At 39.6% G+C, this 25,199-nt stretch overlaps 1 protein-coding gene across 3 annotated transcripts in view; it reads left to right on the top strand.

Moving 5' to 3' along the window:
• The window catches only part of RNF123 (ring finger protein 123), a 96,038-nt gene that overhangs the window by 44,404 nt on the left and 26,435 nt on the right, over window positions 1–25,199 (top strand). For all 3 annotated transcript variants that reach the window (XM_081937309.1, XM_081937307.1, XM_081937308.1), the window contains exons 32-35: window positions 4,988–5,127; window positions 5,538–5,726; window positions 7,961–8,036; window positions 10,389–10,473. In XM_081937309.1, the coding sequence (XP_081793435.1) occupies window positions 4,988–5,127; window positions 5,538–5,726; window positions 7,961–8,036; window positions 10,389–10,473 (490 nt within the window). The remainder of the gene's footprint in view (window positions 1–4,987; window positions 5,128–5,537; window positions 5,727–7,960; window positions 8,037–10,388; window positions 10,474–25,199) is intronic.

The raw sequence follows: 25,199 nt of genomic DNA, 5'->3' as shown, positions 1-25,199 counted from the left end.
TTTCCCCTCAGTTCTCAGTTGCTTCTCTCCTTGATTAGTTTCCACCCATTGCTTCTTGTTCTGTCCTCAGGTGCCTTGGAGAATAGTTTGACTCCCTCTTCTTTGTGGCAACCTCTGAGATATTGGAACACTGCTATCAAGTCTCTCCTAGTCCTTCCTTTAATCAAACTAGACATACCCAGTTCCAGCAACCGTTCCTCGTATATTTTAGCTTCCAGTCCCCTAATCATCTTTGTTGCTCTTCTCTGCACTCTTTCTAGAGTCTCCACATCTTTTTTACATCGTGGCGACCAGAACTGAATGCAGTATTCCAAGTGTGGCCTCACCAAGGCATTATAAAGTGGTATTAACACTTCACGTGCTCTTGATTCTATCCCTCTGTTGATGCAGCCTAGGACTGTGTTGGCTTTTTTGGCAGCTGCTGCACACTGTTGGCTCATATTTAAATGGTTGTCCACTAGGACTCCAAGATCCCTTTCACAGTTACTACTACTGAGCAAGGTATCACCTATACTGTACCTGTGCATTTCGTTTTTGTTGCCTAAATGTAGAACCTTACTCTTTTCACCATTGAATTTCATTTTATTAGATAGTGCCCAATGTTCAAGTTTGTCAAGATCCTTCTGTATCTTAAGCCTATCTTCTGGAGTGTTGGCTATTCCTGCCAGCTTGGTGTCATCTGCAAATTTGATGAGTTCCCCATTTATTCCCTCATCCAAATCATTGATGAAGATGTTGAAGAGGGGCCTAAAACAGAGCCTTGGGGTACTCCACTGCATACTTCCCTCCATGCAGATGCAGTTCCATTCAGAACTACACGCTGAGTGCGGTTGGTCAGCCAGTTACGAATCCATCTTGTGGTGATGCTGTCTAACCCACATTCTTCTACTTTATCTAGTAGTAGGTTATGGTCTACCTTATCAAAAGCCTTACTGAAGACCAAGTAAACTATATCAACGGCATTCCTCTGGTCCACTAATTTTGTCACATTGTCAAATAATGCAATAAGATTAGTCTGGCATGATCTGTTTTTGACAAATCCATGTTGGCTTTTGGCTATTACTTTGTTTGCTTCTAGGTGTTCGCAAATTCGTTGCTTAATTATTTTTTCCAGAATCTTTCCTGGTATTGAGGTCAGGCTGATAGGTCTGTAGTTTCCTGGATCTAATTTTTTCCCTTTTTTGAAGATGGGAACCACATCAGCTCTTTTCCAGTCCTCTGGTAGTTCCCCGGTGCTCTAGGATCTCTGAAAGATATAATTCAGTGTCTGCTTAGTGTCTGCTTTTCTAAGCTAAGAACCTGGGTGGGTTGAGGCTGCTTCTGGACACCAGCACGTTCTTGGAAAATGCCAGAGTCTAGCTCAATTATCACAAGCATCTGCAACACCAGCTTGGATGCCTGGGAATAAAGATGTGCATGGATGTATAAACTGTATGAGGGAAGTGGACTAGTTAAAGTTTCTGCCTGTCTGCAGCTGCTTTTCCAAAGTGCAGTTAGCAACCCAACTTCACTCACTCAAACTGCACTGAGAAGGGACTGGCCTAATGGTCTAAGTGGCTGTTTCCAAGTCTGAACACACAAACACATCTGTGCATTTGATAAGAGTATTTGAGCTAATGAAAAGAGTAATGATTTCTGTCCTTTATGTACGGTATCTGAGGCATAATTCTTCTTACAGTCATTCACAGAAATCATATAAAGCAAGGTTAAAAATTATTTATCTTGCAGCTCAGGAGAAAATGGCAGCAGTAATATCCAATCACTCTCTCTAAAAAAAAATCAGCATTTTTCATCTGTATACCATAATTTCTTTATTTCTTGGACCTAGGAGTTATTTCTTTCATTTCTTTTATTAACTTTCCTGTTATTTTTTCCCAATGGTAAAAGGGTCCTTTAGCAAGATCTCTCTTCTCTTTGCTTTGCTTTAGACAAGTGGGCAGTTGTAAAAGAGGCTCAGCCTTTGGAAACTAGAGTAGGAGGGTAAGGCAATGTGATTGGATATCCTGAATGATGGCCTTAAAAGTTGTTTTAATGTTTATGGTGATGACATCATATATGCATCAAGGTGAACGAATATAAACGCTTTTAATCAGAGGGCAGTTTCTGAGTGCACAGCAGGCATATATGGCTGTTGCCTGTGCGCTATCCATTGCGCATTCCTCTTATAGCCATGCCATTTATTGTCCTCTTCATTTTTATTTTTTCCTGCCCCCCTTTTTTCTTAAAATTCTCCTCCAGCAAAGACAACAGGAAAGATCAGAAGATATAGTTTCTTCTCATCAAAGTCATGTCCAATTCGGACTCAGATGCGTAGGTTAGTGGGCTTTGCTGAGGCTATTGTGGTGCTCCAACCCTGCCTTGAGCTTGTGAAACCTCCTGGGCCATGGTGCATTTTTCCCCCTCCTGTGTTGCTGACAAACTCTGACAGTCCGGTATTTGTTTCTCTGGGAGGCTCCAAAAGATCTAAGGCAGGCCATTAGATCCTTATGCTACTGATACGTCTCTCTGCTATTTTGAGGTGTACGGTATTGAATTATTAATACCAAATTAATTGAAAGGAGATGGCCTAATTTAGCCCCAAAGGGAATGGCCTTCTCCATCTCCCCAAAGTCTTTCTTGTGTGCAAGGAGAAAGAGGATATAGGCAACTGCAGAAGGTCAGGTGTCCTCTGGCTCTTACCTTGGTATGGGATTTCTGAATTTGAAAAACTTCAGGTCTTTCTGCCTGGTTGGATTGTTCATGTGCTTTTAAAGTACCGTACTTTCACTTCCTCAAAGCATAAGGCCGATTAACATTTTCTTGGATTTGTCAGTCTTTTGATCACAAATTTATTTATTGAGGGACAGTTTATGTACATTTCCTGATAGGGAATTTTTTGATAGCTTTGACAACAGATGACCTGGCCCTGTGTAAAGAAAAAAAATATCACCCAAGAGACATGTTAGTAAAATTCTGTGCTTAATACTTGTGCGCTTACTTGATTCTCTCTCTTATAGTTCTTCATTAGGTAGTTCTTCCGTCCTGTCTTAGTTTTGGAACTGGGGATTGCTGGGAAAGTTTTAAAGAGTTCCTGTCACAATGGTTGCTTGTCAGTTGAACTGGGAATAGGCAGCGTTCTAATATGTGCAGAATTTTGTGAGTTACATTTAGTTAAGAGAGGTGATTGCACCAGTCTGAACTCAGTTAGATTGTGGAGAGATCAGGACTCAAATTTAGCCATAGAAGCTTACTGAAGTTTTGAGCCGCTCATTATCTCTAAAGCAAATTACTTAATGGATTAGTGTGGGTATAAAGTTGAAGACAGGAGTACTGTTTGCGTACCTTGAACCTTTGGAGCAGTGCCAATAATAATAATAGTAGCAAAATGTGAATGCTGCATTTTATTTAGAAGAAATATCATTACCAAATTGCCTCTATACTTGGGGAAACATTATACATTTCTGTATTTTGCAATAGAGAATGCTTCCTCAGTGCTGATTTTCTTTCTTTATATTTCTAAAACCTGTAGAAGAATGTTTGGAAAATAGAAAGAACAGCATAGAGCTGTAAGAGCTGCCCAGCGGGTGTCTCTTTTGTCAAAGTTGACCATTAGCATGTTCTAAAAGTGTATGATTTGACTCAATTTCTGCTTGCTCCAAGTTTTCTAACACTGCAAGGAGAGAAGAGTAATGTAGAAGCAGTCACTTGAAATTCTTTTTCAGTTGCTTTTTCAGCTCTGCTTTATGGACCGTAACAGCCTTTTTCAATGTGCAGTGTTTGTAGCCTTGATGTCAGGATCCAAGAATAGACTGAATTCTCCCACCCTAGATTTCTGACTTCCTGTCTTTCCTTTTTTAAAAACAGTTAAATATTTGCTTGTTTGTTTATAACTACAATTTATATGATTCCATAATGTGACCTTACCACAATATATAACCCTTTGCGAAGAAGATCTGCAAAAGAAAGCTAAAGTTTTAGCCAGCTTAATGAATGACTTAGGGGAGCGGTGGAAATGGAGAAGGGGGAGAAGTGAAGCCTTTCAACAGAATACTCCTACAGATAAGAAACGTAGCACAGGGCTATTACTTAACGGCTTTACCCATTTCCATTCAAGTTTATATTCCCCAGTCTACTCATTGTCCAAAACTACTTAAAAACACACAAAAACTGAACTTATAAAGTTAGGGGAGATTAAGAGCAATTGAACATGCTGATTGCCCAAGCTTCATTTAGACGCCACGTTTTGAGAGAACATGAATGCTTCAAACTTGGACTTTCCTCTTTAAATCAGAGTGATTAAAAATATCCCTCCAGATTTGCTGCAAGGGCATTATGTAAGTTTTCGAAAACCTGCAGTGATGGAGGATGTTTCATCATTAGGAAGTTGAGAATGGCATTTATGCTGGGTCAGTTGAGATACTAATTCATTTGAGAGAGGTGACAGACTCTCCAAGCAATACTGCAGTGTAACTCTCCAGATAAAATATTTCTCAAGTAGCAAGTCAGAATTACAGATCTGTGGGCAACAACAAATCCTATCACCACATTACACACAAACAACATTTTACCACTAGAATTTGTTTCTAGACATCAAAATAATCAGCTCAAATGCGGGCAGGAAGGTGAAGAGAAAGGCATAGAAGTCAGAAAAACAGGACACCAGCAGATTTTTGGCTCCCTGAATTAAGTTGCTGGTACATATAATTTGCTATTCTTGCTATTGTTCAGTTCTTTTTTTCTTTCTTTTCTTCTGCTTTTTCCATTGTCCATTGGAAAACTGTTAAAAGTTTTAACTATGAAAATATTTAATAGAAATGTTTACTATTAAGTAAGTAAAGAGAAAAATGAAGAAAACAAGAAACAAAATGAAACTGCTTACAGTGCAAGATACACGCCTGTGAATGCCAAATGTATTCTAGCTCTTCCTCATTTTGATGTGATTGTAGGCTGATGATTTCCATCCCTTTCTCACAGTGAGGCCTTTTTTTAATCTGCTGTTTTCCTCCAGAGCCATGTCCATCCACCTTGCTGCAGCGACACATGGCAGATCTGTTGCGCAGTGACCAAGAAATGGCACCTAGTTTCCTCAATAGTGTCCTCAACCAATTAAACTGGGCCTTCTCAGAGTTTATTGGCATGATTCAAGAGGTGAGTCTATGGTCCAGCATAAAACTAATTCCAAACAAATAAGATACTGGATAATGAATGCATTTGTCCTTTGTTATGGGATAGCAAAATCAATACAAGTTCTTAGGGATTGAGCCAATTTGCAGTTTAGTTGTGCAGAGAATAGGTAGTTTGGTTTGCATGAGAAAGAACCGTGGGATATGCCACTTAGGAGCCATAGAGAGGTGTGAAAGGGAGCAACAGACATCAGTCTTGTTCTACATGTTCAGATTTTGTTTAATTTATACCTGAAGTAACCAAAATGTCCCAGGTGTCATTTTTGCTGATTACTAGCTGAACCAAAATAGTTCAACCTTTCTAGATGTAGTTATTTGTTCTATGTTTCCCATTTCTTCCATCCCCTATTAAGTTGTGTCCTCTTGTCTGGATAGATCCAACAAGCTGCAGAACGCCTAGAAAGAAACTTCGTAGATAGTCGCCAGTTGAAGGTGTGTGCAACTTGCTTTGATTTGTCAGTGAGCCTTCTCAGAGTCTTGGAAATGACTGTCACTCTAGCTCCAGAGATCTTTTTGGATTGGAATCGTCCTTCTTCAGAACTATTACTCAGGAGACTTGCACAGGTATTTTTTGTGTGTGTGTGGAATATCAAATACTTCCTGGCACATATTCATAACTCTCAAACATACTAATAGATAATGGCCAATTTGTGTCAGCTTTTGCTCCTGAATTACCTTCTAAAAAGTTGTCTAGTTCGTTATCAACAGATTGGAGGATAATATATGTAGGACTACAGGATTTTTTCTCTTCCCCAATAAAATTATCTTTTGCAGCCATTACTTGTAATGTGTTGCTGCAAGATAAATATCTTGATCTTACCATTCTTATTTGATTCTATTTAGAAGAAAAAAGAGAGAGAAAATAAGGGGTCCATGGTACTCTGTGAGCTTGGTTACTTTCTTGCAGATGCTTCATTACCCAAATTAGGTAACATCATCAGGGTAGCTAGGACTAGCACTGATCATGTTATCTAGTTCAGGTAATAATACATCTGCAAGAAAAACATCTGCAAGAAAAATTAAATGCATGCACAAACCACATTGTACTCTATCTTTAAACCTCTGATAAGTCATCCCAATCTCTTTCTCCCTACTTTCTTCTTTCAGATGCCATAATGCCTTCTTATATTTACTTAAAGCCTCTAGATCAGTGATGGTGAGCCTATGGCACGCGTGCCACAGGTGGCACGCGGAGCCATTTGTCAGGGCATGCGAGGCGCTGAGTTCACCCTTTTTTAAAGCCATTTTTCGTCCTCCCCAGGCTCCAGATGCTTTATAGGAGCCTGGGGAGGGTGAAAACAGCCTCCCCCGCCCCCACAGATGCCCCCCGGAGGCGTCAGGGAAGCCTCCAGACAGTCCCTGAAGCCTTCGGAGTGCTCAAAACGATTGCTCGGAGGGTCGTTTTGAGCGCTCCAAAGACTTCAGGGACTGTCCAGAGGCTTCCCTGAAGCCTTCGGAACGCTTAAAACGACCCTCCGAGCAAACCCGAAGTGACCCTCCAGGGGGGCAGGAGAGCCTGTTTTCGCCCTCCCCAGGCTCCTATAAAGCCTCTGGAGCCTGGGGAGGGCGTAAAAAAGCATGTAAAAATGGGGGGGGGTCACGCCTGTAGTGCGCGCATGCGCACTGGGGGTCACGCATTGCATTATGGGTGCAGCATGCCCGCACACGACCCGCCTGTGCTCCCCCCACTTATGGCACGCAAGCCAAAAAAGGTTTGCCATTGCTGCTCTAGATCGAAATACATCAGTAACTCATCCTTCTTGCCAAATATAAGAACATATTTAAATGTTGCCAGTTCCATATATTCAACATGAAGATATTAGGGTAGATGGTAATGACCTTTATAGGAAACAAAAGGCATACACATAAATTGGGATGCGTTTGTACAGCCTCGTTTTTCAAATATCTCTGGAAAATTGCTTTGTCACATATATGATAATGATACATATTGCTTTGTCACACACATTTGGGCTTGACTGTTCATGCAAAATATTCAGACTATATTGATATGTTCCCTTGGAGTTTGGATTTTGATCCAAACAAAATCAGCCCAAACAACTCGTTTTTTACATTCCAAAGTTAACTAATTAAAAAAAGGGGAAAAAGACACCTCTTGGAAGCACATCAATTATTTTGGTTTTTAAAACAATATAGTCTTTGAGACTCAAGGCAATGTTGTCTTTCACACATCATCTTGTTGGATTTTGTTATTTGCTATCCCCAAAGTCCATTATCCAAAAGAACGAAGAGCTAAAAGATTTCTTTCAGTGGAAATATCTACAGCCTAGATGTGATCAGTTTCAGTTTGTCACAGCTGGAGATTCTGATCAGCTGTCATTGTTTCATTAAGAGCTATGGACATATTTCTGGACTGTTATGAGGCTTGGTGTCTGCTAATATTATGTTAATATTCATCAAAGGACCTACGGGCATCTGGCCAGTAAATGCTCAGTTCCATTCAGTCACCCCGACACCACCCCAATAAAAGGGATTATAAGACCATAAAAAGAAAACCAAAATGATTTAAGGCCCTAAATTCAAACCATACAGAGTACTCTGATGCATACAGACCTTTCCATCCAGAGTTAAGTTTTTAATACTTTTTTAAAGATTGAAAATGAATAAGAATAAGCAATCACCCTTAAACTTCTTGCTCATGCCATTAGCCAAATCCAGTGTTTCTACCATATGCACAGTGAGATTGTTTGAGCTTTGCTGTTCAGATGATGAAGCAAGTGTGCAAGCAGAAAGTACTCAACTCTATTTTTGCATTCATTCTTCTTTCTCTTTTCCTACAGCTATTAAATCAGGTGCTAAATCGTGTAACAGCTGAGCGGAACTTGTTTGACAGAGTGGTGAATCTTCGGCTGCCTGGTAAGCTGTCTTCTCTTCCTTTTTGCAGTCATCTCCCGAAGAAAAATAGTATCTTTGTAATAAAACACATATTTTGGATATCCCAGGATTAAAATGTGTAGGAAGCAGATGATAAAAAGTCCTTTAATTCTAGGGAGTCGTGTGGAACTCTTCTACTCAGGCTACACAACATTGGGCTAAATAAGCAAATAATTTAACCTGGCATAAAGTATTTTTCATATTCTTGTTTATTGAAGACATTCCCCTTGGCCCTTCTGCTGCTTATTCAAATGTGTCTAAGGGTTTTATGCATTTTTGGGGTCTTTACAAGAATTCTCCCATTTCCTTGGGGGAAAAATGAGGATTTACATGAGGTATAATTCTAGGCCAACTTTTTACCTCAGATTGTGGTCTCAGTGTAATTTACACTCTACCTGCTGTATTTCTCATGGGTCATTAATATAAAGACCCGAGAGGCGCATCTGAAAATGAAAGAGAACATCTAGTCCTTAGGAAAAACTTTATGCTGACTCTTCCTTGGTTGCTCAGAGCTACAGCTATAGGATGTGAGATCTTTTGGCTCTAAACTTTGAGGAGCCATTAGAGGATGGCCATGTGCCTGGCCTACTCAAGGCCAAGAGATCTGTTCTCATAGCAAGAGTTTTAAAATACGAAGTAATCCATAGAGAAGAAAGGTATCTTGGGTATGCCCCAAAAGCTAATAGAAATATTATTGAATATGCATAAGTGCATTTGAATGCAAAACTGTTTTTATATATTTATAAACATAACATGATATACAATAACAATACAATACAATAAATATAAAAGAAGAAAAGGAAAAAAGATTATTATTAGACATTAGAATTAAAAAAATAAAAGCTAATAGAAACTAATAAAAAGTAGAAAGTGTAGAAAAGAAGAAACAAAAAAAGGGAAAAACCCGTGTGTGTGTGTGTGTGTGTGTGTGTGTGTGTGTGTGTGTGTGTGTGTGTGTGTAAAGATGATATCACCAGCAAATGATCCGTTCTTCCGATATGTCATTTCTGATCTATGAATAGGTTTGTCATTCAGGCCTGGTTGGCAAAAGCCCATTAAGGATTATCAGAGAACAACCTACTTTTTTTAACCTTAATCAGATAAACTAACTTTACATTCCTTCTCTTAACTTTTAACAATCTTAAATTTTAATACCTTCAAATAATGTCCTACAATTTAATATATTTCCTTTTTCTTTGTCTCTCCTCGGTAGAATCTTCAGAATTGTAACAAGCCTTCTTTTGTAAAGCCAGTACAGAAAAATAATCCAGGTTACTCTCCTGAATTGTATTTGTATGTTCCTTTAAAAATAGCAGCCAGTTTCAGTTGTGTATCCAGTATATCATCCTTCTCTAGATCATTCTTGCAGCCTGTAATCTTTAAATATGCTGCTGCCCTGAGAAATGCCATCTCAGCCCCCCCCCCCAAATAATACCAGCACCATTGTGCCAAACCCCAATGGCCCTTGTCTCCCTATGCTCCACAGGAGATGCTGTGGCCCACCTACTTTGCATTTTTCTTCAACTGCTGACATACTATGTGACATGGCTGCTGCTGACCATACCCGGCCTTCTTACTGAGGCCACTTTGCAATATTCTCCAAGCCTGGTCTGCCTCAGGCTTCCAAAAGCTTCCAAACATCTACAGTTTTGCAGTTTTTTCCAGGTTTTTTTTCCAGGTATCTTTGTAACTATAGACAACAAGTACTGATATTCATAAAATTGAAGCACTCTCTTTAGTACTAATGGCTTGCCTCTTAAAATTTGTGAGGAGAAGATTGTTTTGTCTTTTTATATGTGTCCAAAATAGCTCAAAACAGAGAGGGAAGGGAGTTTAGCTAAAGCAGAATTGTCAAACCTAAGGTCTGCGGGGTGCTTAAATATGGCCTGCAAGACCGGCCTGAAAATAGCAAAGGAGTGGCCTGCAATGCCTCTGCTAGCGAAAATGGGGCACGAGGGCAGGAGGTTGTACGCAGCCCCCCTGCACCCCATTTTGGCAAGAAGGGTACTGCCGGACATGTCCATCCCATCTCCTTCCCCCCTCCTCTACCGCCCCTCAACCGGCTGCAGAGGAGAACTACAATGCTGATTCCGGCCCTCGAAGAAATCCAGTTTGACACCCCTGAGCTAAATACTTGATAATTGGATAATTTAAAACAAATCCCTAGTTGAATTAACCAATAATTACATTCTAGATTCTTAGCCGATGATGTTACTTGGTGAGGATCTATACTAGTTGGTCTTCATCTGTGCCTCCATCAAGAGCCATAAAAGAGGCTTTTGGGAAGTCTGCATCAGTATTCATATTTACTTTGAACTCTGCTCTCTTCTGTAGGACTGGAAAGTGTAGACCATTATCCAATCCTTGTTGCTGTGACAGGAATTTTAGTCAGGCTCCTTGTTGATACTGATTTCCAAGGGTAAGTGCTCTTTTATTCCACTCTATGGACTGATACATTCATTTCTTACTTTCCAGTCTGTTTATTTACTACTGTTTTATTTAACTGAAACCAATCACTCTTTAACACTGGGTGTGGATCCTGATGTTATCCTGAACTTCATATGCAGAGTTTATTATAAGGTAGAACAGTTTTCATTATACCTTATATTTCTCAACTAAAATATGCATAAAGCTACTTAGGACAAGCAGCTGGTTTAGATTATTTTGGGATGCACTTCCATTTTTATGAAATGTAAAAAAAAATGCTTTTTTGCACATTACCTTCTCCTGTTGTTCTTCTAAAGAGAATGACATTTGGGAAAAGTCTTGCCTAAAGACAAGAAAGTCTGTGTTTTTCATCTTTTGTGAGGCTGTGGCAATGACATATCTCATATACCTGTTAAATGTTTCTTCTTTTACTTTCCTAAGTTGGGTGTTTTTGTGTTTGTAGCAACAAATACACTAGATTAGGGAGCTCCAATCTTTATTTCCTGGAAGGCACATTTGGAATTTTGGCCAGCACCTTGCTTAAGAGCAGCCCTGCCATCTGCAAGAGAAGGAGAGAAAAAGATTTCATACCGCTGCCTGATAAAAGGGGTAGAGGTAGGGAGTGAGGTCAAAATGACACATAGTGAGGAAATCAGAATGTAAGTGAAAAGAACTGAGAATGATCCAAAAAAGCAGTGGTTCTTAACCTGTGGGTCGGGACTCCTTTGGGGGTCGAACGACCCTTTCACAGGGATCGCCTAAGACCATCGGAAAACACATATTTTCGATGGTCTTAAGAACCGAGACACCAATTTTATGGTTGGCGGTCACCACAACATGAGGAACTCTATTAAAGGGTCGCAGCATTGGGATGGTTGAGAACCACTGCAATAAAGAGAACATAGAAGCGAGGACACCAAGATCACCTCACAATTGGCCTCACTTCATCTGTAGAATGTTTACAGTTTTTGTGATACTGGATGAGTGTTTCCATAGCTTCTCATGTCATCTAGTTGGGTAATGAAAATGTTGGAAAAACCTGTAGCCAGCCAACACCCCTGTCATCTGTGTTCTGTTCTGTTTTCATATTTTTTTAAAAAATCAGTTGCTAGATGAGTTGTCCCTTAGCACATTTCATATTAATCTCTGCAGAATTCAAAATGTATTTTCAGCGTTTTAATCTTTCAAAGACCCAATTTGCCTGAGAATGCATTAATGTGGATGAACCCTTTGCCCATTTAGTCCACCTGTAAGCTTTTTCTTTCTGCTTCATTATTTTGCTATACTACGTTAAGCCAATTCAGAATCTCATCTCCTGGTTTCTACCTGGAGTAAGATCCTAGCTTCTTTTGAATCTGCTTTTCAAAATTTAAATGGAATTGTCATGAAATATGAGAATAACCTTGAGTGATGAGAGGGAGAGATACTGCTTAGAAAACAAACAGACAAGAGTTGGGGGGAGCCCTCAGTGGCTTAACAGTCAGAGGAAAAAATGAAGAAGGAGCCGCGCTTCCTGTTGAAACAGCAGTTAAAAATGGTCTTGGGAGAGTAGTCATATTTCCTATCTGGTTTAATTGGGAGGGCTGACAGGAATCTGTAAAGATTTCCAGGATTAATTCCAGCATAGCAAGAAGATGGGCGCAAATAAATCTTGTTCTGATCTTGGCTTGTATGATTCTCTCAGTGATTCCAAATATTTGATCAGTGAATTTTTATTAAAGCAACAACAAAGATAAATATGAATTGTTTTTATACAGCTGTTAAATACAAAACTGTTCATGCTTGCTAATAGTTAATTATGAAATTGACTTGACTTAATTATGCTGTTAACATACAGATTTTAAGCTGTATAATAATCCTATAAATGTTATCTATGTAATAATTAGTTCATTTTTTACTTCTGTCCTGTAGCTCTAGCCAGCATGGAGTTGTGATTTTAAAAAAATGATACAAAATGATATAGGGGGAACTTTTAAAGAACTCAAAAAGATGTGAAATTCACTCCTAGTAAACAGCTAGAAGATCAGTTCTTCAAAGTTATTACTTGGCATATTTGGGGTCAAGTTCCTTTTTAGAATGCCTGAAGGGTAATCTGTGATAAACTTTAATTTCATATTTGCCTGTTTCATGTAGCTCTGCAGATAGAGACCAACAGCTGAGCCCAATCTGGCTAGACACTCGATTCTGTCTCTAAATTATTTCCAACCCTCTGTTTCCTCACCAGTGCTTTCCACATAGGCACAAATCAGCCTATTTATATCCCTTTCCTGTGGTCAAAGCAGTAAATACCCATAAGGCTAATTGTGCCAAGCACCTTGTTATACTTATATTAAAAAAAGAGATTTTCATTTCAAGCATAGTGTAACAGAGACATTTAGACTAGTCACATTCAAATAAAGGCAGATGTCACCCGGTGTGCTTTTAAAATATATTTTGTACTATGCTCTCTCTCTCTCTCTCTCCCTCCCTCCCTCCCACCCCTCTCTCTCTCTTTCACACACACCCACACACCCACACACATACACACACTTCATGTATATACACCATGTATGTATATAAAACTGGGTATAATGCATGAGAAACATTATTATATCATCCCCTCAAAATTCCTCCCCCTTATCTCTGTATTTGAGTTCTAACCAACATAAGTGAAGGAAGAAAACAAGCCTGAAATTTGGCTCCAGTAGCAATTGTTTTCTTGCTGGAAATTTTGCTGATGAATTTTTGTATTTCTTTGGATGAAAGAAATTTACCATATCTTTTGGAGTATAAGACGCACCGGAGTATAAGACGCACCAAAGTTTTGAAGAGGCAAATTTTTTAAAAAGTAGATAGGTAGATAGAGGGATAGAGAGGGAGAGAAAGAAAGAGAAATACAGTAGGTAGGTAGACAGAGTAGGTAGGTAGGTAGCTTGGTAGGTAGGTAGGTGGGTAGGTAGATAAAGGGATAGAGAGAAATAGAGAGATAGAGAAATACAGTAGGTAGATAGGGAGAGAGAGTGTGTAGGTAGGTAGGTAGAGGGATAGAGAGAGAGAAATAGAAAGAGATAGAGAAATACAATAAGTAGGTAGGGAGAGAAAGTAGGTAGGTAGATAGAGGGATAGAGAGAGAGAGAAATACAGTAGATAGGTAGGGAGAGAGAGTATGTAGGTGGGTAGGTGGAATAGAGAGAGAGAGAGAAATACAGTAGGTAGGTAGGGAGAGAGACTGTATAAGTAGGTAGGTAGAGGGAGAGAAATAGAAAGAGAGAGAGAAATACAGTAGATAGGTAGGGAGAGAGAGAGAGTAGGTAGGTAGGTAGGTAGATAGAGGGATAGAAAGAGAGAGAGAGAAATACAGTAGTTAGGGAGGGAGAGAGAGAGAGTAGGTAGGTAGGTAGATGTTTCCAGGTGTATTTATCCATGTGCTGGAGAAGGAAATCGCTGACAAACCTTAAGACTTTGCAGGCACAGCACTTGATCAGTGTAATTCTCATCAGTTAAAGAGCTTTCCAAAAGGGGGGGGGAAAGTTTTTGCACTCTGCAAACCTCCGAAAAACGGCCCATTTTTTTTTCAAATAAAAGGCATGAATAGCCTTGGGGGGGGGGGGGGTTGCAGAGTGCTCCTGTGGGTGGGGGTGGGCCAAAAAAGAGCAAAAAACAGTCCATTTTTTACGAAAACGGACCTGTTTTTTGTCAACACAATTGCATGCATAGCCTTATGGAGGTTTATAGAGTGCTGCTGGGGGCTGGGGGGGGGCAAAAAACAGCCCATTCTTTGCTCATTTCTGCCCTCCCCAGCCCCCAGGAGCTCTCTGAAAGCCTTCATAAGGCTATGCATGACCATTTTGGTGAAGGGGACGGGGCTTCGGGAGGCAAAAAATGCTGTATTCGATATATAAGACGCACCCAGATTTTCAGCCTTTTTTTTGAGGAAAAAAGGTGCATCTTATACTCTGAAAAATATGGTAATTAGTAATGGCATGTTTGGTTACACAGCAAAACCAGAAGAGACTACTATGAGTCCTTTATTTCTTAATTCCACTAAGAAATCAATTAAAACTGCTCTAGTAATTGAGCTATTGTATACATTTTCACGTTAATATGTTTAAGGAATGTATACTACAAACTGAAAATGTGTTGAAGGCAGTTAAGTGAAGCAAGTATTGCTTGGTACCATATTTCAATAATGACTGTCATTTATTTATCTGTCATATTTGTATATCATACACTCCTGGCAAAGCACGCAACTTAGTGCAATTAGAGAGTTGCAGGAGCCATGCGATAGAACCTAAGATGGACATCAGATAGCTTCAATTTCAGTTCGTGTATGCGACATTGAGAAAATAGGACAGTTTGTGTACGCGACATTGAAAAAATAGGACAAAGGGCAGAAAAGATTAGGCTTTCTCAATTTAATTATGAACTTCCAGTAATAGATAAAATTGTAAATTATACAAAAACAATGCTTCATTATAGAGGAAATAAAATGTTTTTTGCTTTAGGAAAACAAAAATAAGTCTAGGTTCATGCTGAATAAACCCTACAATACTCTTATCATATTTTATAGAGTACTTGAAGCATTCTTAGTAGTTCTGACATATTTGTGGTTGGATTCAAATATTATTATGTGAGGTACAACTACTACTTTAAATTTGCATCTTCTGAAAAATAAAGATATTTATCATGTGCTTAAGCCTATAGAAAAAAATGGATGAAACCTGAATCTTAGTTTTAAATTGCAAAATGACTTTTCAGTCTGTAGAACTTTTATTCTTTGCTTCAAAAATGTGTTTTGAAGCGATTACTTGAATTATTATATTATTCCTCCATTAGACTGTTTATATCACACAATTCGGGTCAGATCACATCAATTTGTGAACGCATCTGACAGGATCTTGAAATGGATATTTTCAATAGCTTTCTATGCTTTGGAAACCCAATCAACTCCTTCCTGCCTGGGTTACAGAGGAGCTGTTAAGAGCTAACTTTTCCATTTAGCACAAGTGGAAGGCATGCTGTGAATGTTGGGATGCAGTGGCTCATACCTGTTTTTCTTTGTTTTTCCTTGATTCCTATACAATGATGTCGGCAATTTTAATTCCTTTTTATTGGGGATACGGCTTTTTATTCAAGGGATTTTTAAAATGATGTTTTGATTGCTACCTGCTCAGAGCATTCCAAAACTAGCATCATACTAATATAGTAAGTAAATAAATAATTTCAGTCAAGGCTTAGACTTTGTGTTAAATATGAACTGAATATTCATAAGTTAATTTCCAATCTTCTGGTCCAGAGGAGAAAAGAAAAATATGGTGACTGAATTATTTGATGTCATGTGGTATTGTCAAAAGAGAACTGGTTTCTGGGCTACTGGTATTGGATGGATTATGCCTCAGGTTTAGCAAAAAGTATATTCAACCATATCAGCTTGATCAGGAGTTATTGACTGACTGAACGGTTTGTTCTCTTGTGCGCTGCTTGGGGAATCCAAGCATGGGTTAACTTTGTCCATTAGCCTAGAGACTGAGTTATGTAAATTGATGGCCATGCCTCCTCTGACTGGACTAGTTCCGTTTTTTAACTCAGTCCAACCTAAAGAGACGCAAATCCTTTCTCTCTAGGTTATTAGACAAAAGTAATCATCATTATTATTATTCAGCTTGGATTCCCTCAGAGCTCCATTGTGTGACAACTTCAGAGCCTCTTTCGCGGTAGTGTCGACCTTTCCTGCATATGGGTTCGTTCCTTTTCGCTTATGGTTGCAATTGACTAGTTCATGTTCCTAAAGCCTTTGGGGCCAGGAAACCTTTTATTGACGTCGTTACCGCCTAGGGCGCTATTTACTGGGAAGGTTGGTTCGCCGCCTTCGTTTGCCTTGCCGCAGTGGGGGTCGGTTTGCCACTCTGCGTCGGCCACTTCATCCGCTACCCACCATTCCCCTGGTCTCGTCCTTTTGTGACACACAGAGTCTGAACACCCCGTCGTCAGGTTGCTGGAGTCGTTGCCCTTACCTTGGCATCACGCGCCGTCAGAGCTGCTTGCAAAGGCTGTTCTTCTCCATGCTGTCAGCGGCCATTTTCTTTGCCAATTTGAATTTCCCACCGCCGCTGTAAGTCGCAGTGGCCATTTTGGAGCCAATTTCACGCTAAAAACTAACGGTCTGGGCACAGTTTTTCTACTGTCCGCCCACAGTGACATAAAGTCACCAGTTATCTTGCTCCACGAAGGTCGGTTCACCACCATTCTGCTGGAGCACACGCTTGATCTCTTGCGGCCTTTGTTTCGATTGCGATCGGCATTTGGCCTATCTTTGAACGTGAGCTTGAGCCTTTTCAATCCTAGTATTACCATGACAGATCGTTCTACTACCGGGGGCAGTGCTAGGACTTCCACCTCCCCTCAGCTGTCCTCCGATGCCACTGGGGCCTCTTCCAGAGTGGGTAGGACCACCACCAGGGGCGCTAGTCACAGATCCTGCGCTCCTTCAGCGGCGCCTGACAAGGCCACTAAGCGCGCTAGTGAGACTAAGAATGGGTCTAAGAATCCCACAACCCCCAGGCCGCCTCCCATCTTACTGCCTGAGGGGCCTTCTACCTCCAGCTTAACTGGGATCCAAGGTTGGTCCCCAGACCTCCCTATCCCTCAAGGCTTAACTACTGAAGGGCCTGAATCAGGACTCATCTGACCCCACGGAACGCTTGTTCGCCGAACAGGTGCAGGAGCAGGAGGCTATTCCATCGCCCAAATTGTTTCTGGACGTGATCCAAAAGAAATGGACCCAGCCCACTGCGGTCACACCTCCTAGCAACGGTGACAGGAAGCTTTATGCTTCCACACCGGAATTAGACACCATCCTACAGTTTCCTACAGTTGATCCTCTGATAGCGGCTTTGGCTTCCCCAGCCTTCATTCCATCCGAGATTTCGGAGGGCTTGAAGGCTGAGGACGGCAAGGTAGAGCTAGTTATTCGCAAAACGCACCAGGCGATTGCCTGGGCAAGTAAGTTATGATCAGTCCTCAAGTTATGACTGATGCAATGCCCCAGTAATCAGGTGATCAAAATTTTGGTGTTTGACATCCTGTCCGTATCTATGGCCAGAGAGTATATTTCAACTCTCCCTCCCTCACCTATTTTTCCTCTACCTCCACTCTTTTGCTGCCCCACCGCCACTGCCTGTCCCTTCTATCCATGCCAACCTTTGCTGTTTGATTTCTCTCACTTCTGAAAAAGGGTGTGTGGTTGAGGCAGCTGCTGGGCCTTTACAACATCTCATGATGCCTCCACATGTAGACCTCTCAGAGGCCTCACAATGGGCCAGCAGCTCCCTTGGCCAAGTGTGTGTGTGTGGGGATAGGAGCAGCTGAAGTGGAGGTAATTTCAGTAGGTCGTGACAATCTCATCTGCTGAATGGCACTTTCTGGGGTTTGTGCAATGCAGGAGAAGTGTGAGGTCTCCACCTAACAATGGTAGAATGATCCTCACTTTCATATCCAGCTTATGGATTTCTACTGGCATTTGGATGAGCATAGTGAGGAGAAGGATGCTGGACTAAATAAAATATTGGTCCCAGTGTGGAGTGCTATTTTGGAACTTGTTCCTATCATTCACTTCGAGAAGGACATTTGATAATTGGTGTCATGCCTTTACTTGGCAGACTGACAACCTCAACTTCTCCCCAACATGACAACAACAAAGTATGGAATTATTGCTTCTGTATGCCTGCAAAAAGATTTCAGGGCCCCAAGTCTTCCCTTGAGAGTCTGTCCAGTCACAGCCAATGATAGCAAGAGTCACTGTTTACTTTCATGGGAATTGTTAGGAATGTTGGGAATTTCCAGTTTGGGCTACAGAACTAGCAGTTACACTTATAGTCACAGTAATAGCCAAGATTAGAAATGGCAGTTTCCTCACAAAACGTAACGTCTGGTTCCTATAGCCGTTAGCAATCTGATTTATATCCTTGTGTGAAGCATAATTATTTCCTCTTGTGAAGCAATACTAAAAAGTGGTCTTTCAAGTTTGATTCCATCAAAATACGTTTACAAACTATCTACTTGTAAAATGGGGGGAAGGCGACGAGGATGGGAATTTCTCTGTTTTTTTTTTCTCTTAGTAAAAATGTAAGTGGTGTTATGCTGACCCATTAATATAATGTGTACGCAATTTAGAAACTCCAGACTTGGCAGTGATTTGAATTTTTGATTGTTGTGTTTTGTTTTCTGAGAGAGGCCATGGTGCATTCCTAAGGGAAAGCCATTAAACTTTCAGTTCATATTTTAAAAAATGTCTTTTTTATTGACGTAGTTCTAGTTAAAAAATGGAAGTATATATTTTAAATAAATCCCTTGAACTCCAGAAATTTGTCTCAAATGCAGCTAGGAATATTATTACAAAACCACTGACATTATTGATAAGACTGGGGCTGAAGCAGTTGGAGGAGAGACAGAGTTAAGGATTTCAAGCAATAATATTCCACTTCATGCCATTCATTTATTTTCTAGATTTTACTTTGCTCTCACTTACCAATTCTTTATTGAAGAATAAGTTTATGCCAGGGGTGTCCAAACTTGGGAACTTTAAGACTTGTGGACTTCAACTCCTAGAATTCCCCAGCCAGCCATGCTGGCTGTGGAATTCTGGGAGTTGAAGTCCACAAGTCTCAAAGTTCCCAAGTTTGGACACCCCTGGTTTATGCCAAAAGGGGGAAATGAAATAAATTATAAAATTTCATGAAAGATAATGTTTTTATTTGTCTTGTGTTTAATATTATTTAAAGGTTTTGGAGTAATAATAGAATTAGAATTATAGAATTGTATTGTAATTGTAATTCTATAGAATGTATAGAATTAGTCCTACAACAGAGCAAACATGCATATTCATACTGGGGTTAATATAGGGGAAATGTGCCCTCCTGTGGTGAAAGAAAGTACACATTAGGGGAAAGCAGACTTCATTTTTTGCTGAACTCCAACTTCTATCATCCGGACTTTGGTGCAACTTAAAGTTAAAGAATTCTGAGCCCAGGGAATTGTTTTGAGATCAGAATGGAACTAATGTCATTGTTTGTCCGCACAAAGTTCCATTTGCTGTTACAGTCCGCCTCCCCACAGTAGATGTGCTCAGATATGGCGATACAGGTAGTCCTCAACTTACAACCACAATTGAGCCTAAAATTTCTGTTAAGAAATTAAGTGAGACATTTGTTAAGAGAATTTTGCCCCATTTTATGAGCTTTCGTGCCACAGTTGTTAAGTGAATCGTTGCGGTTCTTAAATTAACATGGTTGTTAAGTGAATCTGGTTTCCCCGTTGACTTTGCTTGTCAGGAAGTTGCAGAAGGCTATCACGTGATCTTGGGACACTCAACTGTCAAAAATATGAGTCAGTTGCCAAGCATTTAAATTTTGATCATGTGACCATGGGGATGCTGCAATGGTTATAAGTATAAAAAACAGTCATAAGTCACTTTTCTTCAGAGATATTGTAACTTTGAATGGTCACTAAATGAACTGTTGTAAGTTGAAGACTACCTGTATTTTCTTGTTGCTACTGTTAAACCCTTGGAAGTTAAAAAAAAATCCTTATGTGGGTAGGAGTTCTTTAATAAATTATTGAGGGGGATGAGCAACAATAAATTGATTTACATAAATGTTTTTTCTGCTGAGAGCAAAGCAGACTCTAGTGAAGCCTTTCAACTCAGAACTGAAATAATTTTTCCTCAGATAATACTGAATTTTGAAACTCAGCTTGGAAATTACACCGGGGCATTTCTTTCCGCCCTACTTCATTGAATCTGCTTGGCATATCAGTGCTTGTACCTAAAGTACAAATTGATGAAGAGCAAACTTAGTCCCATTATTAAAAAATGAAGACAAAATACCTGGGAATCTACTGTCTACGTAATTTAATATCTCTGTTGGGTAAGGTACAAAAATAGACTATCAAGCAACATGACACAAACACTTGGAAAAGAATACGGCTATTACCGAAGCAGTGTGAGTTTGACGAGAACAAATTGTTTCAAGCTAACCTTATCCCTTTTAATGGCATTGGGACTGGCTTGATAGACCAAGCATTCAAGGAACTGCTGTGGATGCTGAGTGCCTTGAATTCAGTAAAGTGTTTGACAAGGTCTGTCGTGAGGAAGATGAAAAAAACGTGGCTGCAAAGTACTGCAGTCTGCTAGGCTTGCAGCTAGTGAAACAGTTGCACTTCAAAGGCACCTGCATTGTCCGAGAGAGAAATTTCAATTTGAGGCTCTGTGCTCAACCCAATGCTGTTCAGCATCTGTATGAATAGGTTAGGGAATGAAATAAAATGGATGGTTATCTGGCTTGCCACTGATATTAAGTTGGGGATGGGCAAGTACCTTGGAAGACAATATCTGTATTCAGAATGACTTAGCAAGCTTGAATTTTGGGATGCATCCAATAGAATAACGGTCACTTATGAGATATATTAAGGCCTGCATCTGTATAGGGGAAAAAAAGTGTGTGTGAAGAATCTAGAAGTACTAATAAATTACCATCTGCAAACATGATGCAGTGACTCTAAAGATCAATGTACTCTTGAACTGCATTAACAGAATCATTGCCTTGTGATTACAAGAACTATTAGCAGCTCCACTGCATTCTCTGCTGGCTGCACCGCACGTAGGGTGGTGCTCCATCTCGTTTTGCACTCTGTGCTTCCAAGGGACATAGATAAGCTGGAGTACGTTCAGAGAACGTCTGTCAGGATAAAAAGCACAGTGGTACCTCGGTACTCAACTGCTTTGAAACTCGTTGAATTTGGTACTCGATGCATTTTGATGCAAAAATTTTGTCCCAGTGCTTGTTTGTTGGGCCTTGACGTGCAAGCTAGAACTTGTCAGTATCGGTTGCCTTGTGATGAATACATCATTCCTTATGAGAAAATTTTGTTTGGCTCTAGTCGTTTTTTGTACTTATTGTGCCTCCTGGAACCAATTAATGACAAGTACCGAGGTATCACTGTATCTGGAAACCAAGCCCCATGCGGAACATTTAAAGGAATTAGGCATGTATAAGAGAAAATCAAGGAGGTATGGTGTTGGTTTATATCTAAAAATTGCCATATGCAAAAGCCAGTGGCGCAAAAGCCTCACTGAAATTGAGAGCAGGACAAGATCATCAGGCTAAAAATTTTAAAAAATAGATTAATCATTGGAAGGAGTTTAATATTTGTAAGGAAATGTCAGCATTGATACAGTTTATAACTTTCTTTACAGTTGACTATCTAATGATATTTATTAGTCATACCATGTATTTGTATAAGCAGATGTGCCACCGTTGGCATTGAAATGGAACATTGCTAGGATTTACATATACTGCAAGTCTTTACTGAGATTCTTTGTGTTTGTTCCCTCTTCAGAAAATACACTAGCTCACTCATAAGATTGGGTGGTTTTGGAATAACAGTTGATGGAATATGATCTTGGATCCCCCCTCTCTCTCCGCACTTTTGACTACCTTGTATGAAGAAAAAGAAACATTGATGTATGTTTTAGGAAAGAATAAAAGAAAAGTGAATGGGATAAAACATGGTTTTTAAATACTTGCTATGAAAAGAGTTTTTTTTTTAAAAAAACAAACAATTCTGCTATTCTGAAATACTTTGTTATTTTGAAATGCTGTTATGTTCCCTGCCACATGAGGAACTTGCGACTTTTCTTACGAACCAGCTCTTATAGAAAAAATGAAGCTGGTGTATACTGGAAAGCTGGAAAATTTTAGGTCAGGGATGAACATATTTTTTTTAAACTTTCCTTTTCTAGATTAAATTGTTCATTGGAGGCGCATTGTAAGTGGGTGAAAAAAATGATGAGAAATTATGATAACGGTGGCGGTGGTAAGGAAAAGCATTATATAGTGATATTTACCGTGAAGCTTAGTATTTTAATGAGAATAATGGAGTTATCAGAAGATTATTACAGGGGCTACAGGAAACTAGTTGGTTGTCTATCATTGCCCTGATCACAAATACAATTGGCTACTACCTATAGTTTTAGATATTTTGTAACTTTTCCAACATATGTCCTGGATTTATTGCTAAAAATGTTTTTGGCATCAAACAATCTGAAATGTTGTTTTATTTTTGCCTTGGGATTGCATATTCTGTGCTCTTATTCCTTTCCCTCTGGCCTTAGTTTGGGAATGTCCTCTTCTGAGGGCTTGATGCCAGCAAATACCCAGCATAGCCAAGCAACAGCCCATGAGTTGTATTATAGAGGCAATAGGAAGTTGGGCTAAAGGGCAGAGGTAGCATATCAGTGGACAGTCCAAAAGTCAATAGCAAGCCAGTGCAGAAACATACCAACAATATCAAAGTGTGTACCAGAGAAATGCTTTAGAGTTTTAAGATTAGGCACTGGGCAACCTGGATATAGTAGCAATTCAGCAAGGCTAATTCAGATATGGCTTCAGTACTGATTGGTTCTCAATTGAAGACTTTTTTCTCCAGAGCTTCCACCGAAAGCAGTTAAGACATTGGATAAAAATGGGGGTGGGGTGGGGTGTTGTTGGAGGGGGGAGGGTAATGACACACAAACATGTTAACCAGTTATAACAAGACATTTAAATAAGGACTTTCTGATAAGTGGTTCTGGGTAATGAAAGAAAAAATTAGGAAAGCACTGAGTTAAGGCATCCAGCTAAAAAGCCAGGAGACCATGAGTTTGTTCTACCTGAGGCATAAAACCAGCTGGGTGATGTTTGGGCAGTCACTCTCTCTCAGCCCTAGGAAGCAGTCCATGGCAAACAATTTCTGAAATCTGACCAAGAAAACCACATTTGCCAGGAGTAAACGCTGACTCAAAGGCACATACAACAAAAACCCTTTCCCTATTGTCAAGAATCTTCAGTATAGCTGGGCTACTGAGAAACCATTGAGCTATAGTTATACTTACCCCCTCAGCCTTCCAGAAGAGGAGCTCTTGGTCCTACTTTCTTCTAGAGTATAAAATTTGACAAAGTGTGTGACGACTATAGACCATCACCCCCCACTGCCCGAGATTAGCTTTGTCCCCACTCTGTTGGTCTTTCATAAGGTCTTGAAAACATGGCTGTATTCCTGGGCATGGATGGGGGGGGGGTCGGGTCAGAATATCAGTGCCTGTAAGGGCTATGTATTGCTTATTGCAGCAGCAATATGTGTGTTGTTATTTTTAGTTATCATTAGCTATCCAGGGTCACTTTGTTGAGATGGACAGTTATCCAAATTAAACTGAATTAAATAAATAAATGGGCCTCAGGCCAACCAAAGTTGTGCATTTTTTAATTTAAAGATCAGAATTGTAAGGCCTATTACATTAATGCCATAATTTGTAACTAGCTCATATCAAATTCAGATAAATTTCTGTTAATCTGTGACTTTGGTGACTTTCCAATCATTTCTATACCTAACTTATTCTGCAAGAATCAACCATAATAAGATAAAATTATTTTTAAATCTGAATGTTTTTATGAATAAATATGCAGAAGTAGGGAGAAAAAGGTTAATTTTTAACATATAGTTATTACTATTACGGTATTTTGACGGAGAACTGAGTTGTGAAACTAACACCATGAATACTGCTCAGCCTGCTGTTCTTCTCAAGTTCACATTGTCTTTGGCCGAACACTGCACGTATCCATTATTTAGTTTTAGAAATCTTATCTCATTGTCTTGATATAGTTTTTTGACCACAGTTGTTAGGCCATAGCATTACAGTAGAGTAAAACAAATGATCTGCATATCTCTTCATATGAGATATAGGGATTCTACATATGAATCAGAACAGAGATGGGTTGCTCCTGGTTCAGACTGGTTTGGCCGAACCGTTAATGGTGGTGGCGGGAGTCTCCACCCATTCTGACGCTTCTGCGCATGCGCAGAAGTGTTGAGCCTACAAGCATGCATGCGAGCCTGAGCAAACTGGTAGTAAACCGGTTAGCAACCTACCACTGAATTAGAACCTCTGGACAAATTTCATAGGCAATGTTTGGGCTGAGATATAGAGCTTTTTTAAATAAGATACATCATTGAGATTTCATGGGCTGATTGCAAGTCATTGGTCAAATATCTTGCAAATATCAATGCAAAAATATTGACATTGGTTCTACCATATAGATGACAGGAGATATATTTGATTATCTATTCTGAACAATCTGTTTTTAGAAAAGGTTGCCAAGCATCCGATAATATTAAATTACTAAATGACATTCTGGATATACATTCAGAAAAAATGAAATACACATTGGTGGTTTTTTCATTGCAGAAGATGCCTTTTATATGGTGATGTGAGCACTTTGATGTAAGTCAGGTGAAAGACTCTGCAGGAAAGATTCTGGTACTTTACTAACATACTAATAAAATGCAATATAGGATATAGTAATAGAATCTTGAAAGCTAGTCTATGTTTTCCCTTCCATTCCTCTTAAATTCAGGACTTAAGGGGTAGTCAATTTAACTTTCTAAATGTCTTCATTTTCCAGGCTTAACACATATTTCTCTAATCATTGCCCTATAGTTTTCTTCAAAGGTCATTTTCTGTAGATAAAGTGGAAATTTCTGAAATACATCTTGCCTTTATATTGATTTCCTTTAAAAAAATTAATTTGGCCAAGATATAATATTAACTCCTTTGCTAGGATTATTATAAGTAGAACAATATTTTTTACCTATCAGCATTTCTTGTGGAATCAAGGAGTCCTTTTATATCTTTTAATTTGATATTGA

This window comes from Natrix helvetica (genome assembly GCF_964273705.1).
Source record: "Natrix helvetica genome assembly, chromosome: 1".
Lineage (NCBI taxonomy): Eukaryota > Metazoa > Chordata > Lepidosauria > Squamata > Natricidae > Natrix > Natrix helvetica.
Note: the sequence above shows the minus strand (reverse complement) of the source record. Positions and strands in the feature narration are given on the sequence as shown.